At 39.1% G+C, this 19496-nt stretch overlaps 1 protein-coding gene across 5 annotated transcripts; it reads right to left on the bottom strand.

Moving 5' to 3' along the window:
* Positions 1 to 617: 617 nt before the first annotated feature.
* On the bottom strand, positions 618 to 18677 carry LOC139130791 (prostaglandin reductase 1-like). 5 transcript variants are annotated; one of them, XM_070696596.1, is made up of 10 exons: positions 18234 to 18677; positions 17892 to 18007; positions 16019 to 16064; positions 13075 to 13134; positions 12231 to 12407; positions 6022 to 6139; positions 5263 to 5415; positions 4470 to 4575; positions 2901 to 3019; positions 627 to 1274 (listed from the first exon to the last, which is right to left on the bottom strand). In XM_070696596.1, exons 2-10 carry the CDS (start codon positions 17995 to 17997, stop codon positions 1164 to 1166), a joined length of 996 nt encoding a protein of 331 aa, XP_070552697.1. In that variant the 5' UTR covers positions 17998 to 18007; positions 18234 to 18677; the 3' UTR covers positions 627 to 1163. The 5 variants fall into 5 exon arrangements, with proteins under 5 accessions (XP_070552683.1, XP_070552706.1, XP_070552697.1 ...); XM_070696588.1 differs by having other exon boundaries at positions 628 to 1274; positions 17892 to 18010; positions 18234 to 18676; XM_070696605.1 differs by lacking the exon at positions 13075 to 13134 and having other exon boundaries at positions 626 to 1274; positions 17892 to 18010.
* Positions 18678 to 19496: the final 819 nt, after the last annotated feature.

The raw sequence follows: 19496 nt of genomic DNA, 5'->3' as shown, positions 1-19496 counted from the left end.
CCGAACGAGGTGGAAGTTTATACCACTATTATTTATTACAAATATCGGCGTCGATCAAATTAAAGTGACAAGACTCAAGGAGACCCTCGCTTTTAGCTTCCCCGTCAGTTGATATTCTCCGGTTGACAATTATGTACAGATTCTCAGAAAAGTATCGGAAGTCATGAACTTGGGACATATTAGCTCACAAAATTGATGATTAGCAGGTCGAGGCATGACTACTCGCACCCAGCTATTATCACGTTTACATATTTTATCGCTGTTTTTGTCTGCACCATGAAAAGTTACTTTAGACAGACTGGGTCATCCACACATACCTTAAACTCGATTTGTATGAAAGTACGAGCTGACCGGTGGCTTTTTAACCGCAGCTCTTCAGATAGAAGTAAAGTAACTATATATTTAGCATAAAGCAAGTAATGACTAATGGTACAAGACGCAAATCACTGACTAAACACAATATTAAACCAGAAGATGTGCGCTAACTCCACTGCGGATTGATTTCAATGCGTGGTATGGCTTCCGGTAGTCCCGCACCTTTTCATTTATGGAATGCAGTTCTCGTCCATAATCTCGAAAACCACTTGTCACGCGACATTAGACACTGACCATACTGAGAACAGTTACATTTCCCAAAATTGTTTAATTGAAAAAAATCTTTTTATTCATTGATATACACTGAACGGATTGTAAAAGTACTTGTTCGACAAATGCAAAGAGTGATATGTTTTCGATAACCTGCAAACTTAACTTAAAATGACAAATACAGGAAAGTGATAATGAATGCGTGGACTGTGTACTATCTCGTGGACGGTGTCTCAGATAGTTCGATGACAAGTTTGCACACAGCTTGTCGTTACTGCCCTAAGCGCCACCACCGACCATGTAATCTAATCTTCCATCTTTACGTGGAAAATACGAAAACCTCGTGCCCTGAGATACAAGAACTTGAGAACTTGAAACCGTCGACCGTCTGAATATATTTGCCAATAAATTGTTCATTTTATTTCCGGAACAGTCCTGGTTTTGCGTTGTTTGTAGTAATCAGTGATATCGCAGTAAAGAATTGATCCGAAAAAAGCGAGGAAAGCGATATTGTTACATTGTCATCGGTCGGAACCATGAATTGCCCACGAGAAATTGACATCTCGGAGAACACAGGTTCAGGCTTTAACGATGGCTTTGCCCAGGTTCCCACCAGTGAACAACTCAAAGAAAGCCTTCGGCATGTTCTCGAACCCTTCCGTCCAATGCATATGTAGTTTTAATTTTCCCTGTAGACAAACAAGCAAACAAACAAACAAAAAAACCAAACAGACAGATAAACAAATAAATAAATAAATAAATAAATAAATAAATAAATAAATAAATAAATAAATAAATAAGAGAAAAAAAAGAAAATGTACCGCTATTAGAGTAATGAAATCAGTTGCGCTGAAATTAAAAAGTTATCAAAACTTTAGTCTTACAGTAGGCCCAAACTGTCAGTTTGCCAATAGACCTTCTGCTTCTAGGGACTACAGTTTGTATCAATCTTGTAAGGAAAGCATTTGAAAAACGTTACAAACTAATAATACAGGTAAAACTAGTATCAGTTGTATCGCTTATTATTTCGTGACTAAAATACACGAAATGTTCCTTTTTGATCTAATAAAAGCTGCATTTGATGAAATATGACGAAAAAGTTTTGTAACTTAAACAGCTCATCGTAAATCCTGAAAATGAAAAGCAAATCAGTGGTAAATCTTTCTGAAAAACTGCCGTTTGTAGATCAGTATCATCACTTGTTGCTTATAAGCTTATCTATTATTACCTTCCTTTCTCCTGAGATGAGTAATTTTGACCTAGGCATTGTAAAACAAGCGACCCAGCCCCTGTGAGTTATGGCCGTGTTCAACTTCAGTGACAATATTGGAATAATTCGTTGTCTCAAGGATATGCACCCGTGATCTGATCTTCATATCAGCATTACCGTACCTGTCTAAACTGAACACTGACTAAACTGGAAACCTGTCTATACTGAACTCCCTTCCTAGTCCCTTCCACAGAGAATGCCATGTTTAAGGAATCTCTATAAACCAAACACCTCTGTAAACCGAACAGTTTTCTCAGTCCCTTAGACAGTACTTTCTGACTCAGTTTCTTCATAGACATTGGAGTTACAGGAAAGAATGTCTGGATCACTTAAATGAGAAAATTCGTACAAAAGTTTGCATATATATACAACTTCGTCGTTATTTTGCAAAACTGATAGAAGTTGTCTTCGGAAACTTACAAACCAACAAGTTAGATTACTATCAGGCGAACAGCAACAGAAAAAATAAATTCAAAGGAAATTTGGGCAAAAATGAATAACGTTTAAAATTGAGATATATTAATTTTATGTCAGTTGATGATAGCATCCCTGGTTACATAAAAAAATGAAAGAAATCTGACCAGCGGTAATTGCTTGCTGATGATAAACATCGGTTCACCAATTACGAACACGATCTGTTGGAAGAGTTCACAGTATTGGCATCCAATAGTTGTTTGAGGGAGTATGGTCCTATAGCTAAGATTTAAAGATCATATATCTACAGCCTAGGCAAGAAGCAGTTTATATAAAGCAGCCCGATAGCTTTTTTCAATGGATTAGCTGAACCAAAGTTTACAGGATCGATACACAGTGCAGAAGTCGTTTAAAATACATGCGTCCTTTTATGTAATCGACTGGCAAGTCCTAAAGACAAAAACAATTATGCGAAAGTTGACCGTGACAGTTGAATGATCCCTGTGTTTTTTTAGGACCGAAATGTTGAATATCGATTTATCGAGCTTCTGAATACTCGGTATGCCTTGCTTGTGAAATCTAAATATTCTACCATACGTACTAGATATACTGAATAAGGATTCCTACTCACCTGTAGGTACCATTCTGACATCTGCTTGTATGCTTCCGGGAATCTCTCTGTATATGTTATAGATAGGAAGCCTTGACTTTTGATCTCCTCACTGACCATTATGAAATCTTGACAAGGCACTGCAATCAAAGAAAGAGAATTTTGTCATATTTACTCGGAGTAACTGAAATGTATGTCGATACTGTCAAAAGTATAACAATTTGCTTTGTCATTAGATTCGAGACAGCAGTAGATTTTCAGGTATAAACGTATCATAAAGGTTATCCCTTGGACGTTTTACCATCTTGACAATTCAACTAATCACGTTGGGCAAGGGTTGGTGTGAGTGCACGGTGATTAAACTTCGGGGGTGACTGTCCTAGACATGGTATTGTATGAATTCGACCTCATGAACGTACACATCCATATATACTCATGCAATACACAATAAAAGCGACGCGAGTTACCGTGTCCAGCAGCGCAGTGTCAGTCTCAATCAAGTCTGTGAAGTACTTTCTGACAGGAATAGGGTCAAGCTTAACCCTTTGAGTGCCAAAGACGATTTTTGTTGCCTTTACACAATACAACACCAACAATTTATTTCAGATGTAGACCATTTTTCACCTGATTTCTCCACAAAGTGTGGTCAAAAAGTGTAGTCCATAAAAATGTATGTCCATTTAGTCCAAAATCATTGAGAAAGTCATAGAAAAAAATCATAAAAATTCAAAAAATGTTGCCCTGATATTTTTCGGGGAAAAATTACAGTGCTCAGGGGGGTTAATTGGAAGAGTAGTTTCAACCGGGTTTGGCTCGATGGCAAGTTTGCCTATGCACAACTTGGACTTTGGACGCTCTTTATTCAGGTCAAAGCTTTTTTCATTCGAACTGTGTTGTGCTTTGAAATCGTTTTACCAGCGTTCGACGTGATTATTGAAGCCCCTTCTTTTTCACTCTAGGAAGATTTCAAGGGCCACGTTCTATTCGTCAGCTAAACTCATTCATTTTTTCCATCTTTTTAGTTATTTCTGGCATTCAGTCCCTGTATAAACTAAAACTTTACTTTTACTTCTGTAATCTTAATGTGTTTTTTACCTGTAGAAATCCACCATATTGAAAATATGGTCGAACGCCTGAGACTTTTATGATTGACTTAGGTGGCAACATCGTATTTAAGGTACCGAGTGTGGCATCTTACTCACATACCCTGCAATTTGCACTCCGATAGAAGTTGACAAGTAATGCTTCTGACTTGCAGATAGGCTACTCACAGTATTTCCCTCCCGCTGAAGAACCGAGAACGGCGGAATTGTTTGACATGTTGGGGATGTGTTCATTGTTTTTCTGACTGAGATGTAGACTGAAAGATTCAGTCGTGTGCGGGCGCTCTGGCACACTAAAGGGTCGTAGGTCGCAGTGCGCCGGAGCGCCCGCACACGACTGAATGTTTCAGCTAGCTGAGATGGTAACATAAATCTATGTTTCAACAGAAACAACACATACGATTTTTTTCTTGTTTTGTTGATATATAACAGATAAGACAGTGATAACATTTGTAATATTCAGGGACAGCGAGGACATGGCACTTACCCATTAAGGGTTCTTTCAAGTTGTACTGCGAAATGGCTCCACATTGACTGATGCGACCATACTTGTTCATGTGTCTACGAACAGTGACAGAAAACGGACCACCGACCTGCAAAAATACACATCGGTGGGTAAATATAAGCGATTTGCTTGTGCATTTGTTAAACCAAAATTTCTTGTGATGAGTAAGTGGATAGAGTTTTCATCATCATGATGACAAAAAAATCCAATCTGCATGCGAGCAGTGATTTTTCGAGATGAAAATTGAGGTAGAATGCACATCGGGACAAATATTCGGACTCTCAAACTTTTACAATATTTTTATGGTCCCAACTTGTTGGGCTCATTTTGAAGCTGATGGTACACCTAAGTTTTGGCAGGCTTATATTTTTGCGAAAATCGGCAATGTTTTTTATCCACAGGGATGGCATTTTTTATGAAGTGCAAATGTCGGTCTAAGGGTAATCTGTTTTTTAGTACGATATTTTGTACGATGACCCCTGATTTTCATTCTTGATTTCGCAAGGGAATGGTTTGAAGTTTCCTCGAGGAATTTTTTGGCAAAGGCGTCAAATTTTCCATTTCGAGGAGCAAACTGCCTGAAAAGGCACATTACGAATCATTAAGTGGAAGAAAAGGGTCCACTCGCCGAACCTCGATTTCAAACTGTCGTGTATTATCAGACATAACATGTACATTAGACTGACCCAATCTGAATATACGGAACGTTTTTTGTCGTTGGGATGGCTAAAATTATTAGAATAAAAATCAGATATATTTTCTAACAGTGCCTTACATTGTCAAAATACACATCAACGCCGTTGGGGGCAGCTGCCTTCAAAGTCTCGTCGAGATCGACCGTTTTGTAATTGAAAGCTGCGTCAAAGCCGAGTTCCTTGAGGTACTTGACTTTCTCATCGGATCCAGCGTAGCCAATCACACGACATCCCTGTTAAAGAGAAAACTGATATCTGACCAACAAATGTGATACATTGCAACCTTAAATCGTATAGCGTCGATTTTTTTTTCAATTGAACAGGGTTGAAATTGAAGACACATGCTTTAATGTCATGCATAGAGCGACTCTACCTCTCAAAACTAATGATGTATTATAATATAATTACTTTCAGTATACAGCAAGTGCTTTCATATGAAAAGATTCACTCCTCGCAGTTGAAATCAATACATACCTACCTACCTACGTAGGCCTGCCTACCTACCTACCTACCTACCTAGACCTACCTACCTACCTACCTACATACCTACCTGCCTACCTACATACCTACCTACCTACCTACCTACCTACCTACCTAGACCTACCTGCCCATCTACCTGCCTACCTACCTGCCTACCTACCTACCTACCTACCTACCTACCTACCTACCTACCTACCTACCTACCTACCTACCTACCTACCTACCTACCTACCTACCTATCTAGACCTACCTAACTACCTACCTACCTACCTACCTACCTACCTACCTACCTACCTGCCTACCTACCAACCTGACCTTTCCGTACAAGCATTCTATCATGACGTCTGACGATGGTATACCTTAATCTTTCCGACTTGTCCAACTAAACTACCAACAGCGCCCGCCGCTGCGTTGACCACGAGAGTTTCGCCCTCTTTCGGTTGGCAAATGTCGAGAAGACCAAAGTAAACCGTGTACCTGTTAGGTGAGGGGAAAACACTATCGTAATCACTAAATAGAATATGTTTTGTAATGAAAATTAACATGCTTGATAAAGGTATGTTTGAAAATTAGATTTAAAAATAGAAAGCATAAATGTAGCCCCGTTGTCAAGTTACATCATGAGGTACCAATAGCCGCCGCAAGCAGAAACACCCTGACGCAAAATTTTTCAATTTTGAGTTATTGGTATTTTCAGAAAGTACTGATGCTGCTCTTTCCAAAAATGCAAGTGGTTAGCCCACTTCGTGCTCCTATACCCTATAAATCAAGGGTTAAACGACCTTGACCTATGCAAATTTATGCAAATTTATATCTGACTATTTTCATCCACTGTGATCCAAGGCATATCTTTCATGTGACATTATGAAATACTTGTCATCTTGGGGATAACCAATTCTGTTCGACTGTGAAACTTGTCATAGTAGGCATTGGGTATGGACACTTACTGTTGGATCAAACCATTTTCCTTTGTGGGGGTGGAAGGAAGACACAACAGACCTAATTTTAAGTAAAAGTCACCCATTTTGAGCTGCTATGGCATCTTTATTCTTTTGTTGAAATGTAAAAACTTGCTCATGACATTTTATATACAGTGCAGCAGGTATTCTCAATTATAGAGATGACTAATTGCCATGGAGATTGTTGCTAGGCAACACATAGAGTGAATATAATACAGTGTAAAATAGTCATAAATGACTATATTGAAATCATTCCTCTTCATATAATTATATTACAATATGAAATCCTTTTTTCTTATTATGCACAGATACATTTTCACACTGGAAAATCAGTGGATATACAATGAATTGCAATAAAGTGAATCCCAATGAAACCTTATTTATCATAAAACATATCACATTAGTGAAGCATTGTCAGTGAGACTAGCATGCATAATACTCTTTCAAATCTACTCAGTAGTCAGTGACAAACAATGCATTATCTCATGTTTGCTTACATTTGTTAAAATCTCCTTGAATACTTCTCAATGGAGTGTAAACAATAATTTAGTTTTATTTAAGTTCATTTCTAAGGAAATTAAGAAATATAACAATGGCTATTATGCTAATTTGCACCAAATGCAGTACTATGTCCAGTACGAGATACTTTTACTACACCATAAATTTGCTATCAATATTCAGACTACAATTATTCATCTACATACAATTATAGTTGTTACTCCCTCATTGAGAAATACAATTGTGTAGCAGTATACTTCCTCAAATTTAACTTATACCATAAATTGCTCATAATGTGTCAGTATTCACTGCACATTCAATATTTTTCAATATATATACAGAGAATAGTACAGCACTGCAATAACAACTTTTAAACTGTTACTATTGCATATGATACAATACATTGATGTATTGTAGCCATATAAGAAAAGAATAGACAGACAGATTGATAGATGTAAAGATTGATAGATAGACAGACAGATAGATGTTTTACAAACTGCTATTTTTCAAAGTGTTACCACAGCACCATTTATTTACTATGTGTAGCAGTGTTGCAGAAGTATGTGGCCCTGTATGGCTCCCGAACATACCGTAGCACTCTGGTCTGGAGATCCCGATATCTCTCTCTGGACAGACCACCAGCTGGCAGTACTGTGGGTAAAGTATCATCACTTGGTGGCCATGTAACCCCTCTTTTCACTAAATAAACACGTTCCTCAACTCCAGTTACTGATTTTTTCACATACACAGCCCCTGGGTCATCTTTAGTGAATCTAAAGTGATGATAGCCACTGATTCCCCTAAGATTTCTAAGATACTTCTTAAAAAACTCATCCCACTCCCTCCACTGGAAATTCGACTCACTTTCAACATCACCTGATGCATCTGAAGACATGTATGGCCTTGAAGAGTTGACCTTTGAACTTTTATTGACAACATTACACAGTTGTGCCATAGTGTCAACGTCACTCCTCCTGTACAACTGACGGATCTTACCAAATGCTGAGTCACACACACATTTTGTATGGCCAGCTTCCATAAAGTGATATGTGATCTCCTCATGTTTACCTGTGCTACAACGATAAATAAAATAATGCAATAAACTCTTGTTTTTATTTTGACCAGAACAGTTATCTGCATGGAAAGAAGCACATTTTTCACCAAGGCCAAAATTTCTCAGAAAATCATCCAACATACTAATTACATTATTTGGCCCATGACACTTCTTGTTGTCTGGCTGTATGGTTTGTGATTCGTCAAATAAATAATTCATCTGTAATTTACATGCCTCATTGTGAATACCAAAACAATTAACTTTCATTGGATTGAGAAAATAAAGTGGTCCTACTTGACGCGATTGATGGGGTAAAAGAAAACTCTGAGCAAAATCAAACGTATAGTGTACTTTAGATAAATTATTACAACAGAAATTATAGTGACCTGGCTTAATTACTTCTTTGACAGGCTCATACTCTGCTGTTGCCATTTTTATCAATTCATTACAAAATCCCTTTCAGACTGTGCACTTAAAATGTGATTACTGAATTCAGTTGTAACAGTCAACTTATCGGATTCACTTGTTGCATACTGAATAGATTGTCTGAAAGCTTCACACTTTGGACAAACATCAGTCCTTGGTTCCATCCGTTTGATATGTGGCACACAGCTACTCCAAATATTGCGGAAAGTTGTCTCACCAACAGCCATGCGTGGAGGGTCACTTTGTTGACAACTCTCTGTATACTTGTCATATACCTCAGCTTTGGTGTCACTTGAAGGTAGGTAGATGGGAGGGTGATCATCTCTACCCCGTGGAGCAGCTGGCATTGGTAACCCTTTCTCATCCGCATACCTTATAAGGAATTGTACAACATCCTCAATAACCTACAGATCAAAGAAGGTATAGGAAATGTTACTGAAAGGAACATATCATGCCATGTAAAACTTCCACAAATTCCAGAGCTACAAAATGTAATGTATGACAATAAAATGTCACACTTGGATTGATATAACCTCTAAGATATATCAAAAATTTGTTTGTTTATCATTAGTTTGCAGTTGTTAAGTGAGTGGTTTGTCACTAACAAATAATTACAGAGAAAGACGAATGCAAATACTGGCATTATTTCAATTAAAATTATTTTGTCACAGAAATAGGTGAACTGAGGTTTCATTTGTTATTACTTGAAGGTGAAAATTCAAACTTGTACTTGGCCAGAGTAATTTTAACTCAGTGTTGTGCATCCCAGTATGCATAGTGTTGTAGAAGATTATCATGAAAATCACTCTACTCATTAATTTTTCTCAATAAAGAGTAGTCTGTGAATGTAGTAAAACACAAAATGCCTTTCATAATACACAGCTGGTTAAATACAACAGACAGTGATGTTTTCTGTCTTATCCAAAGAAATCATAAATGTTTCAATGTATCAAACTGTAGAATGAGTGAATATTTTAAAAACAAACTACTGACAAAAGTTATTTTTTCACCCTACCCACTCAACATTCAAGATTTCCAGTGGTATTTAAATCCAGATTTGAATTACTAAATTAACTGAAAGTCTTCCATGTTCAAATTTGTCTTGAAAAGTCTTAACAATTTACAACAATAGCAACTTCTAACAGAAAATATCTACCAGTGAAAAATAAAAGTGACTGGATCAAAGAAAGTATTGTACACAATCCTTACCTCAAATGTGTATGTGTTGACTGGTTTTCTCCCTTTCAAACCATGTTGTCTTGGTATTACACCATTCTCTTTATAGTGCCTTTTCAAGTTTTTAAATGTAGTTTCCCCTGAGGAAAAAGACGTTCAGCTGATGAAATGTATAGTCTCAACATGTATACATAAAGTTTTTCAAGATATTGGAAGCCGTAATTGATTTCAGTGAGATCATGTGATTGTCAGAGAACACAGAACCACATTTGATTGAAGACTAGCAAGACCCTTATTTATTTTCAAGTTTCATCGAACTTGGACACATACACCTAATTAACACCTATGAAATAAGTTTAAGATTATCGGTTTGGTTTCGTGACAAAACAGAGTATTTCTGGTTTGTGTGAAGTCCGATTATTATAGAGGTCATGTTTGTTTACAAAACGAGGGCTTGCCCCATGACGTCATAACATGAATCCGTGTACAGTCAGAGCAAAGCTACTTTTTTTGGTTTGATCGTAGCGTCCAGTGAAACTTTATTCCTGTTTTACATAACTGGTTGAAATCATAATGCTTTTATTGTCGAAGAATAACTGATTCATTTGCAGAAAAATCGGGCATGTTTAATAAAAATTCCGTCAGACGAAATTAGACTGGAATTTGGACTTACCGACATAATAACAGTATCGCCAGACCTTCTCACAAACTCTCACGCTGTCGAACTTGTAGATAAAACGTTGACACTCTCGCTTACCACCTCGAACTGTGTCCCCAGAATATGAATTCTCATCAAGCTTTGCCAAGATTAGAATGTCCCGTTGATCTTTGGTAAACTCTGCCATATTCAGTCGATGCTGAAAGACGACGTCGAGTTTCAGTTTCCCAAAACACTCGTCTTTGCAGCCACAACCTTTCATCACGTCGCCCGGGCGGCAGCTCGGTCAAGATCGACATTTGGCCCAGTATCTCGCAATCCATCGACACCGTTTACCGGTTGGTTGTCGTTAAAAAGGCTTGCTAGTTGACTTGCCTCAGAAATATCGACACTGCCATCATCATCGTCATCATCGTCATCTTCAGACGTAACCTCCAGACTGGCATCTGGTGGTGTCAATATCGACACACTTGACAACTGAGAGTTGGCAATATCGGCGTTCTCCGATTCCGGGCAGTAAACAGATGAAATTTCATCGTGTCTGTCTTGGAGTAGCTGTACTAGATCTCCATCAAGGTCAGGATCAATTGGAATGTCAGACATACTAAAAACAATCTGTTTCAGACGCAGACAAAACAAACGATGCGTCTTCGGCAGCGCGAAGGTGACAGACTGAGCCCTGGAAATAGCCCGGGCGGTGAACTTTAGTCACGCTAAGGTCACATGGGAAAACTAAAAGGTCACATCGGAACGGCGCCAAGTTTACAAATTTGGAAAATCTGTTTTTCTCAGCAACTAAAATAGATACTATTAGAACACACAGCATGTGACAATAACTTATTTTATTTCTATCTAAAAATTTTGTCAAAAATATTCTGAAATTCGTTGTTTCAGCATCGTTTTCGTAGGGCGGTAAATTTTACACTGCGTTATCAGTGTAATCTGACACGTAAACTTTAGATACATTTCCTCAAAGTGTTACAAATTTGCATCAGGGGTTTTCTGCTTGCGGCGGCCCTTGTATGTCGTAGAACATCGGCCATGTATGTATGGAAAGTGGCCCTGGGCTTAGAAAATAGTAACAAAATGGCTGCCGATGGACAAATTTGATTATACAAAAATAAATTGACATGTATATGAACCTCAAAGTTCATTGACCTTATTAAAAAGGTTCCAATGAAATTGGTACAGTTATGTCTTTGTAGAGTTTGGACCGTTCGATTTTCGGATGGGGGCTTGCAAAGTTTTTGGGAAAAGACTCCATGAAGTTGTCAATATAAATATCTAGCCACTGTAGGAAGAGGAATTAAGAAAGATTACAAGCAGATACAAAGTAAAGAAAGCCAAAAAACAGACAGCTCCCCCAAACAACAAATCAGTCACCTTTTGTCATTACTTTAACTTCAGATCGCTTTTCAGGCACCCCATTATCATAATATCTGATTCATTGCATTTTTACGGGCAGACCTTGAGGCTCTGATATTAAAAACATCATAAAGCACACTGTTCCTTTTCTTTTACATGTACCCGGTTTTCAGTGCAACAATTTATTTGCATCATTTATTGTGCTTCTGCTAAAGCTAACACGATTGGAACTAATTCTGGATAATAAGATTGTGAAGTAAAGTCGATTTAATGTACAAATGTTATCTCATCTGCTTTTCTTTTTAAGTTACACACTTGTTTTTATAAATAGTTTGCGATATTGCAACATTCAGCTATATGGCAGCTAACACTTTTGAGAACTTTGCAAAAAATCCAATTATCCCAAATGAGTTCCAATCGTGTTTAACTTACCCTATGAAGCCGACAACTCCCAATGCTTGTTCGAGTGGAATCTCCGGTGGAAGGTGGTCAAGTTTGGTCATTATTCCCTGACCCTTGGAACTTATAAAATGACTTCGCCAGCCGCAAAGGACATCCGTCAAGACGTTAGTACCGACGGGATAGTCTTTATGTTTACTTTGAACAACTCTGCTCATCAGGTGAGACGGAGAGAGATAAAAGAGGAATATCCGATGACGTAGAGAACACTGCACAGAAGATTTCAGTGGAAATAGAGGACACTTAACTCTCAGATCAATCTTACAACTCTCATGTACAGACGACTGCTTAGATATAAGAATAATACCTATACCGATGCCGTTTTCACATTGTATCTACGATTTTGTTTTCGTCCTAATTGGTAGATCCAACCGCTCCGGCATTTCCTTTGTTGTAAGGGGAAACAAAGTGTCTCCTTTTGGAAAATTATTTAAAAAGTTGACAAGGATGAAGAACACAAATTGATGCTCCAATTCGTTCCGCAGATTATTTCTCTTATTTTGATAACTCAAGTCCGAGGCAGTATTGTTTATCCTAAATTGCTGCGGAAATAGTTGACCTATATAAGCTTGCATGACGAGTTTCTTAAAGGGGCAGCTCTCAATCCCTGGTTCTCACATTACTTGTTGTTGACATTGAGTATTAACATGGTGCTAGCCCATTGTTTTCCTTTTTCCATGTTCATCACATTGGCCAATCTGCTTTTAGATAAAGCTGATAAACGACCTGCCCCTTTAACATAATTTTGAAAGTCTTTAGACTGATGTGGAATGTTTTTTTATTCATTGAAATCATAACTAAGAACAGTTCCACCTACTTTGCTACTTGCTGTCCCAACATTGTATCGCCCTCTTTCCGCCATTTGCCACTGTATGGCCTGTTTGCAAATACAAATATCGTCAAATAAACAAACAAACGAAAAACAAACAAACGAACAAAAAAACATTTTGGGCGTGCAGAGGTGTTCAGTGACCACCTGGCTGGACGGAACAGAAGGGCTGTAAACGATAATGATTGAACCTTTGTCCATGTTTTTGGAAGCTGTTAGAGGTACTGCAACCGATAAGCAGTCGTTTCTGAACACACGCAAAACTTCGTAGACTGAACGATACTTCGTTAGAGGGCGCTCTCTACGCTCCCCGGAGCGTAGAGAGCGCCCTCGAGCGAAGGTTCTTTCAGTCTAGAAGCCGTCCTTGTCACCGCATCCGACCGCTGCTTCTCCAATAGAAGCCAGTGTCTGACCATTCGGCCGACAAAGTTAGTGTCTTTATACTGTCTAGCATCGTCTATGTCAATTATGTGTTGTGTGGAAAATCGGGCATGGTTGTTAGGAATTCAAAAGCGTACTGTCAGATTGGTTGACGCAAAATACCTTTAAAGGGCTGGTGAAGAGTAAAAATGAAATCGCTGAAAAGGTGATTTTCACTCGTTAAATAATACATGGAAAGGCACAAGCAAAAAATTTACGGCAGAAAAATGGTTAAAGTGCGTATTTTCCGGGGAAAAAATGCGTTTTCCGAAGCTTAGTCACATTTTCCCGCGAAAAAATCAAACCCGGAAGTGTGACGTCACTTTAAGAGCAGGCTATCTGTACTTGCCTAGCCTTGAACACGATGTTGAACACGATGGCGCGACCAAGACAGTGTTAGAGGACGAACAACAGCTAGATTTTGGGCTGTTCATGGTAGCTGTAGGTCTCTATCAAATTGTGTCAGTCATACTGACAAAACGCTCGCTGGCTCCACCGTTATGTTAGTCCTACTGATTAAACGCTCGCTCGCACTGTCCGTATTATCCATGGAGGTAAACTCTTCTGGTACCGCCGTGGTGATTATCGTACTGTCTTCCATGTCAGTCCTGACAAAACGATATGGGTTATAGGCTGCGCCGCTGATAAAGGCCGAAAAGGCTAGGCTGTCATCGCCGAACAAACCGGGGTTGTGAACATTACCGGCCGAAACAATTTGGGCTAAAACCTACAATTGCCGAAACAGCTAGAAACCTGGGGAAAGTTGTGCATCATGTATCTGTGTATGATCTGTGACAGTGCGCGAGCTGCGGTGTTAGAATCATGTACACCTGAAAACTTCTAATCTTTGACATATAGTTTTGACGTGAGATTCAGAACCCGTATAAGACGTGGAAAATGGTGTTCTCCATGATCATGACTCAGTATCTTACATTATATATTCCCATCGATCTGTAGACGTTGATTGACCGACTGTCAAAGGTCACGCCATGCCAGGCAATTGCCGAGCTACACTAGCCAACGGCACATTTTTTAATGAATCATTCTATCGCACGTTTTTAAATTCAACTGTGAATTTCCGATATTTTTCACAGATTAATTTCTTCGGCAATGTAAGCTTAGGGCTGTTGTTGTTGTAACTTCTTCACTGAATACATCGTCAAGTGTGAACGGTATGATATTTAATCGCCGCGACGTAAATCAGACGATCGATTGCGCAACACATGGTTTGGCCACATAGAAATGCTTGGAAAGCAATCACAGCAGTCGTTCGACATCTTCGGTTACGCAGAACTCGTGGGGTAGAACTTGTACACCACCAAAATAGTCAAGCCAATCACTAGTTTTATTGATAAATCTTATAAATTAGGGCTTGCCTTCTGGAAAATCCATCATCGTATTCCGTGAAAACAATCGTCAGTGAAGTGTTTGTAGCGTGGTACGCGCCTGGCTAGCTCTGCATGGCAGGGCTGTGTGTCACCGGCGTTATACGGCGGATCGTCTATGTAGCCGACACGAACATGAACTGTCTGATACCGGCTACCAAATACTATGAAAAATAGCAAAGAATGAGCTACAAAATCACTATCAGTTTTAAGTTGCAGGTAGAATAAGTCTGTGCCTTTGCATAAAATACCTGTTATTACGGCCTCCACGTATAACGCCGGTAACACACAGCCCTGCCATGCAGAGCTAGCGCCTGGCTACAGGAGTAAAATTAACCCGCTTTGCTTTTACAAATTTGGTCCATTTTCTGGTCAGATCTTCATCCTTTGGCCATTGAAACAATTTTGATACTGAATGAGAACAATGCACAGCAACACAACGCTTAGGCGCTGTTACAATTTTTTACGATGGATTTCGAGAATGCACACAAAAGCACTGGCGTGAATATCGCCGACGGTCAATGTGCTGTAAATGACGTCATACCCGACATTTGCCGAAGTGTACCGAAGATTTGTATCTTTGTTGCCAAGGGCGTCGCTAGGGCCTTTATTCGGAACTGGGAGCGCAGTTTTGAAAAATTCCAATGCAGATCTTTTTTGACCATTTTATTCGTCAAAATAAACAAGCAATAAAAATTTCATTTTTACTCTTCACCAGCCCTTTAACCAAACTCACTGAAAGAAAAAAAATAATAACGGAACAACTTCTAGCATATTCTAGAGACACAGCAATGGCCTGCTGTAGCAAACTCCCAACATCAGCGAACGATACATCGACCTTTATAATATTTATAGAAGTTAACAGTGTTATTAGCATAAGTTAAGTTCACGTTTGCCGTTGAATACACACCAGCAGCAGCTATAAGAAGAATAAAATAATGACAATTTTGGCGTACCTCGAGAAAACCGGGCCCAATCTTATTTCGAATAGGGGGTTGGGGGATACTAAGGGGTCTCCCAAAGCTATTTTAGGCAACTGGACCCCTTGATTATATTGCTTTAATAAATTCTCAGTTAAGGCCCAGTCTTCTGCTGTCACGCCATGTTTTCATCGTTGTCTTAATTACCTCATATAGGGGTCGACTGAGAGGTATACGGCTTCACATAAAAATTCTGAAACGACAAAATGAAACGTGTTAATGACATAAGGTGACCTAGCCAATCCTATAGGATCATACAGCACAAAATGGTTCTACAGTTAAAATAACAAAATGTACTGCTCACCAATAATTGTCAATGAAGTGAAAGAAAGTTATTCCTATCTAAAGGTTCCAAATCAAGAAATTGACCTTTTTAATCTAACAATTGTCTGGTATTTAATAAGATCAGAATCCCCGTGAATTATACATTTTCCGAAAGCCAAGATATAGGGGAACATTTTGGTAACCACAGTGTCACCATTGGTTAAATAACTATAACGTGACAGATAATTTGCATAACCTTTCAAAAATTAGTTTTCCCTATGTTTTGTCTCAATACTTCAAAATATCTGACTCAAACTTGCTGGAATGCAAGCTGTTACTGTGTCTCAGATTTTTTATATCTTGCTTAGTTTAGAAATCAAATAGGGTTAAATTCACCGCTCCGGAAGTTTTTCTGGCATAAAAATTGTTTAAGAAGGTTTAAGAAAATTCAGAGACACACTTTTGAAGATCTTAAGGACAGCTTGCACTCATAAATTTCAGCCACAGATCTCAAAGCATTGACACGTAATTTACGGAGGTTTGAGCTTATTAACCACTAGAGAACTGTTAGCTTAATATAAAGGTCAATTTGTAGGGGGGGGGGGAGAGATAAACAAGGATTTTGGCTGCCATGAAAGAAATTATGACGCCTTATTTTCTCTCAAAGCCGTTGATGTCGTTTTTTGAAAGGTAAATTAAAACCAACATTTAAATTTAATAATTTACAAAGTCAAATCTAAATAACTGTGGATATATCATGTAAACAAACAAACGTACACAGAATTAGTCTGAAAAAGTAACTGTTTAGCTTGAAAGATGACTTTATCGCGACATTACAAATTCAAAGTAAATTTGGAAAGAAATGTACTGCACCACAACGTTGACACGTAACCATGGACATCTGCTTCAGATAGTCGGAAGCCACTCACACTATAGCATAGACTCTCACAGCAACTCCCCCCCCCCCAACCTCCTGTTCGCTACGCAGGTCCATCTTCAACCACATGGTTGGCCCTCAACGGTCATTCTAGCTAGAAAGGCTCACGTGGCCAGCTAATCTAACCCTAGATAGAGGCTCGCTGAGTAGAGCTCATCTGCTGAGGGCACTACTTGCAAGGTTTGAGGCGTGGCTGTCGAGGGGCTGGAAGAAAGTCTGCCCACACTGCAAGGCTACTAGACTTGGTTCAAGTCGGTGAATTTAAAAAAAATAAAATCATTTATAATAGTTTCTCTTGTGTCTCTCCTATTTCGTACAAACCTATCCGGAATTTGGCAGCTCACGCCAGGTTTTCCCAGCGATTGAATGCGTCACGTTTGAGTCTGCGCAGTAGTGAGTTAGTTTCTGCCGGATTCACCGGGTGAAACTCCGCTGTATAGCGTTCACCCTACTCATCGCGTCCACTCACGCGCGCGTTTCACATGAAAGCAGAATACAAATCATTGCGTTCACTCCACTCAAACATTCACAAATCACAGACTTGAACCAAGTCTACAAGGCTACCACTGATTGAGGACAAGGTGATTGCGCAATCATGATTGCCATTGTTTCGATGTTATGTTTGTTCTAGGGAGTTGGGTATAATATTCGTAATAATTAAGCAACTGAGGTTTTGAAAGACTGTACAATGCATAGAGGCAGAGGAATTTCATGCACTGAACAGCCACAAATGGTTTATTTCCTCAGGGGAGGTTAGGAACCCCAATACATGTCATTATCACCCCTGAATCTTAAGGCCAAGATATACAGTCCACTCACCGCCATCTTTGATTTCTGGGAGCTCCTCTTCCACAAGTTTCAAGTCACTGTCCTTGGCGAACCCGTCAAAATGTTTTACAAGAACGAACTTCCTGGCCTTAACCATGACGAACAGCCTTCTACCAGAAAAAATACAGATGTATAAACAGCTCTACCACAGTTACGAGTGGAATGATACGTACCGGCCGCCGCGTACTATGCATATAATAATTGGAAGTTGGGAAGAGGAATGGCCGTTTTACGCACCCCTCGCCGAGTTTGGAGGCCGATTTCCCTCACAATAAGCCTCAACTATATACTAAACCAGCATCGATGGCCTCCAATACATCTTAGAATTCATACCTACAAGCCTCTTTGCGTCAAAAACGACCTTCTGTCCGTTTTTGGGTGCGATTTCCGTGTTTTTTGACGTGATAGAACACTTTCATTCTACAGCTGTGGGCGGGGTCAGACCAGCCGCGCTGTGATTGGCTAATTTTTTTCCGATCGACCCCATGATGACCTCTCTTGTTTTGATCGCTCGTTTGAGGCATAAATACGGCCCGGTGGTTTCAATCGGGTTCGAACTCATATAGGAAATGAAGGCTACTTCACATCTGCTCTACCAAAGTTGTTTTATATTACGATATGGTGAATAACAGGATCATTGTAGTTATTTTGTTTGGAATAAATGGCGAGACACTGGCGAATCGATAGTGCTATGACCCTGTATAAATATAGTAAAGGGAAAGCAATTCCACACGTACACATCGTCCGCGTCCATAGATTGGTGGTTTGCGTTTAATGTATAGTAATGTGTAAGTTTTGTTTCACTGTCTTGTATATAGAGCCGATTTCAGGATTTTAATTCCAAGCGCGCCGTCCTCCCTGTCACAACGCTTGTCCCACTGCGAAACACACACATCCTGTGTAGAAAAAAAAACACCAACAAAACACTGCAGACTCACTAGAATGCTTGTACAAAACAGACAGCCGACAGACACCGAACGAAGTTGATACATCAACACAGATGAGCGGCAACTTAACCACACAGTTGGAAGTCTCAAGTAAAAAACAGTTGGTGAAATGTACCTTCACGTCTCAGAACTCGACATCACAGTACATTCGCAGTGAGCACCGTACATGATTCAGTGTCTTCACCACACATCATAACGGGCACACCACAGAGAGTCAAATCCGCCTTCAACTCTATGTTTAAAATTTCGCCAAATTTTCTCCCTGCACAGTTTAATATTGATGAAAGCGTTGCAGATTCAATTTCCTTATATGTTGACCTTTCAATTATGACATTTTGGCATCTGAAAATAGCTATGCGATAATTAATTATTCATATACACAATAGGTGAAAAACACAGTCAACAGCCAAACGATCGTTAACTTGTCATTTCATAAAAATAAGAGGGAAACTCAAAAAAATAAAACGAAAGTTTCATCAGCTGTGTTATCTCAAACACTTTAAGAATTAAAGCGAAATGAAAAAATTAGATTAATGTTTTTTGGTTTTTTTTTCAGATATATTTTCATTTTACAACGCGGCAAATAGGCTTGATTTCCCATAGAAAACAATGACGTATAATACACCGAACAGACTGCACACTTCTCGCC

Source organism: Ptychodera flava, chromosome 1, assembly GCF_041260155.1.
Source record: "Ptychodera flava strain L36383 chromosome 1, AS_Pfla_20210202, whole genome shotgun sequence".
Lineage (NCBI taxonomy): Eukaryota > Metazoa > Hemichordata > Enteropneusta > Ptychoderidae > Ptychodera > Ptychodera flava.
This window is presented reverse-complemented; position numbering and strand designations above follow the sequence as displayed.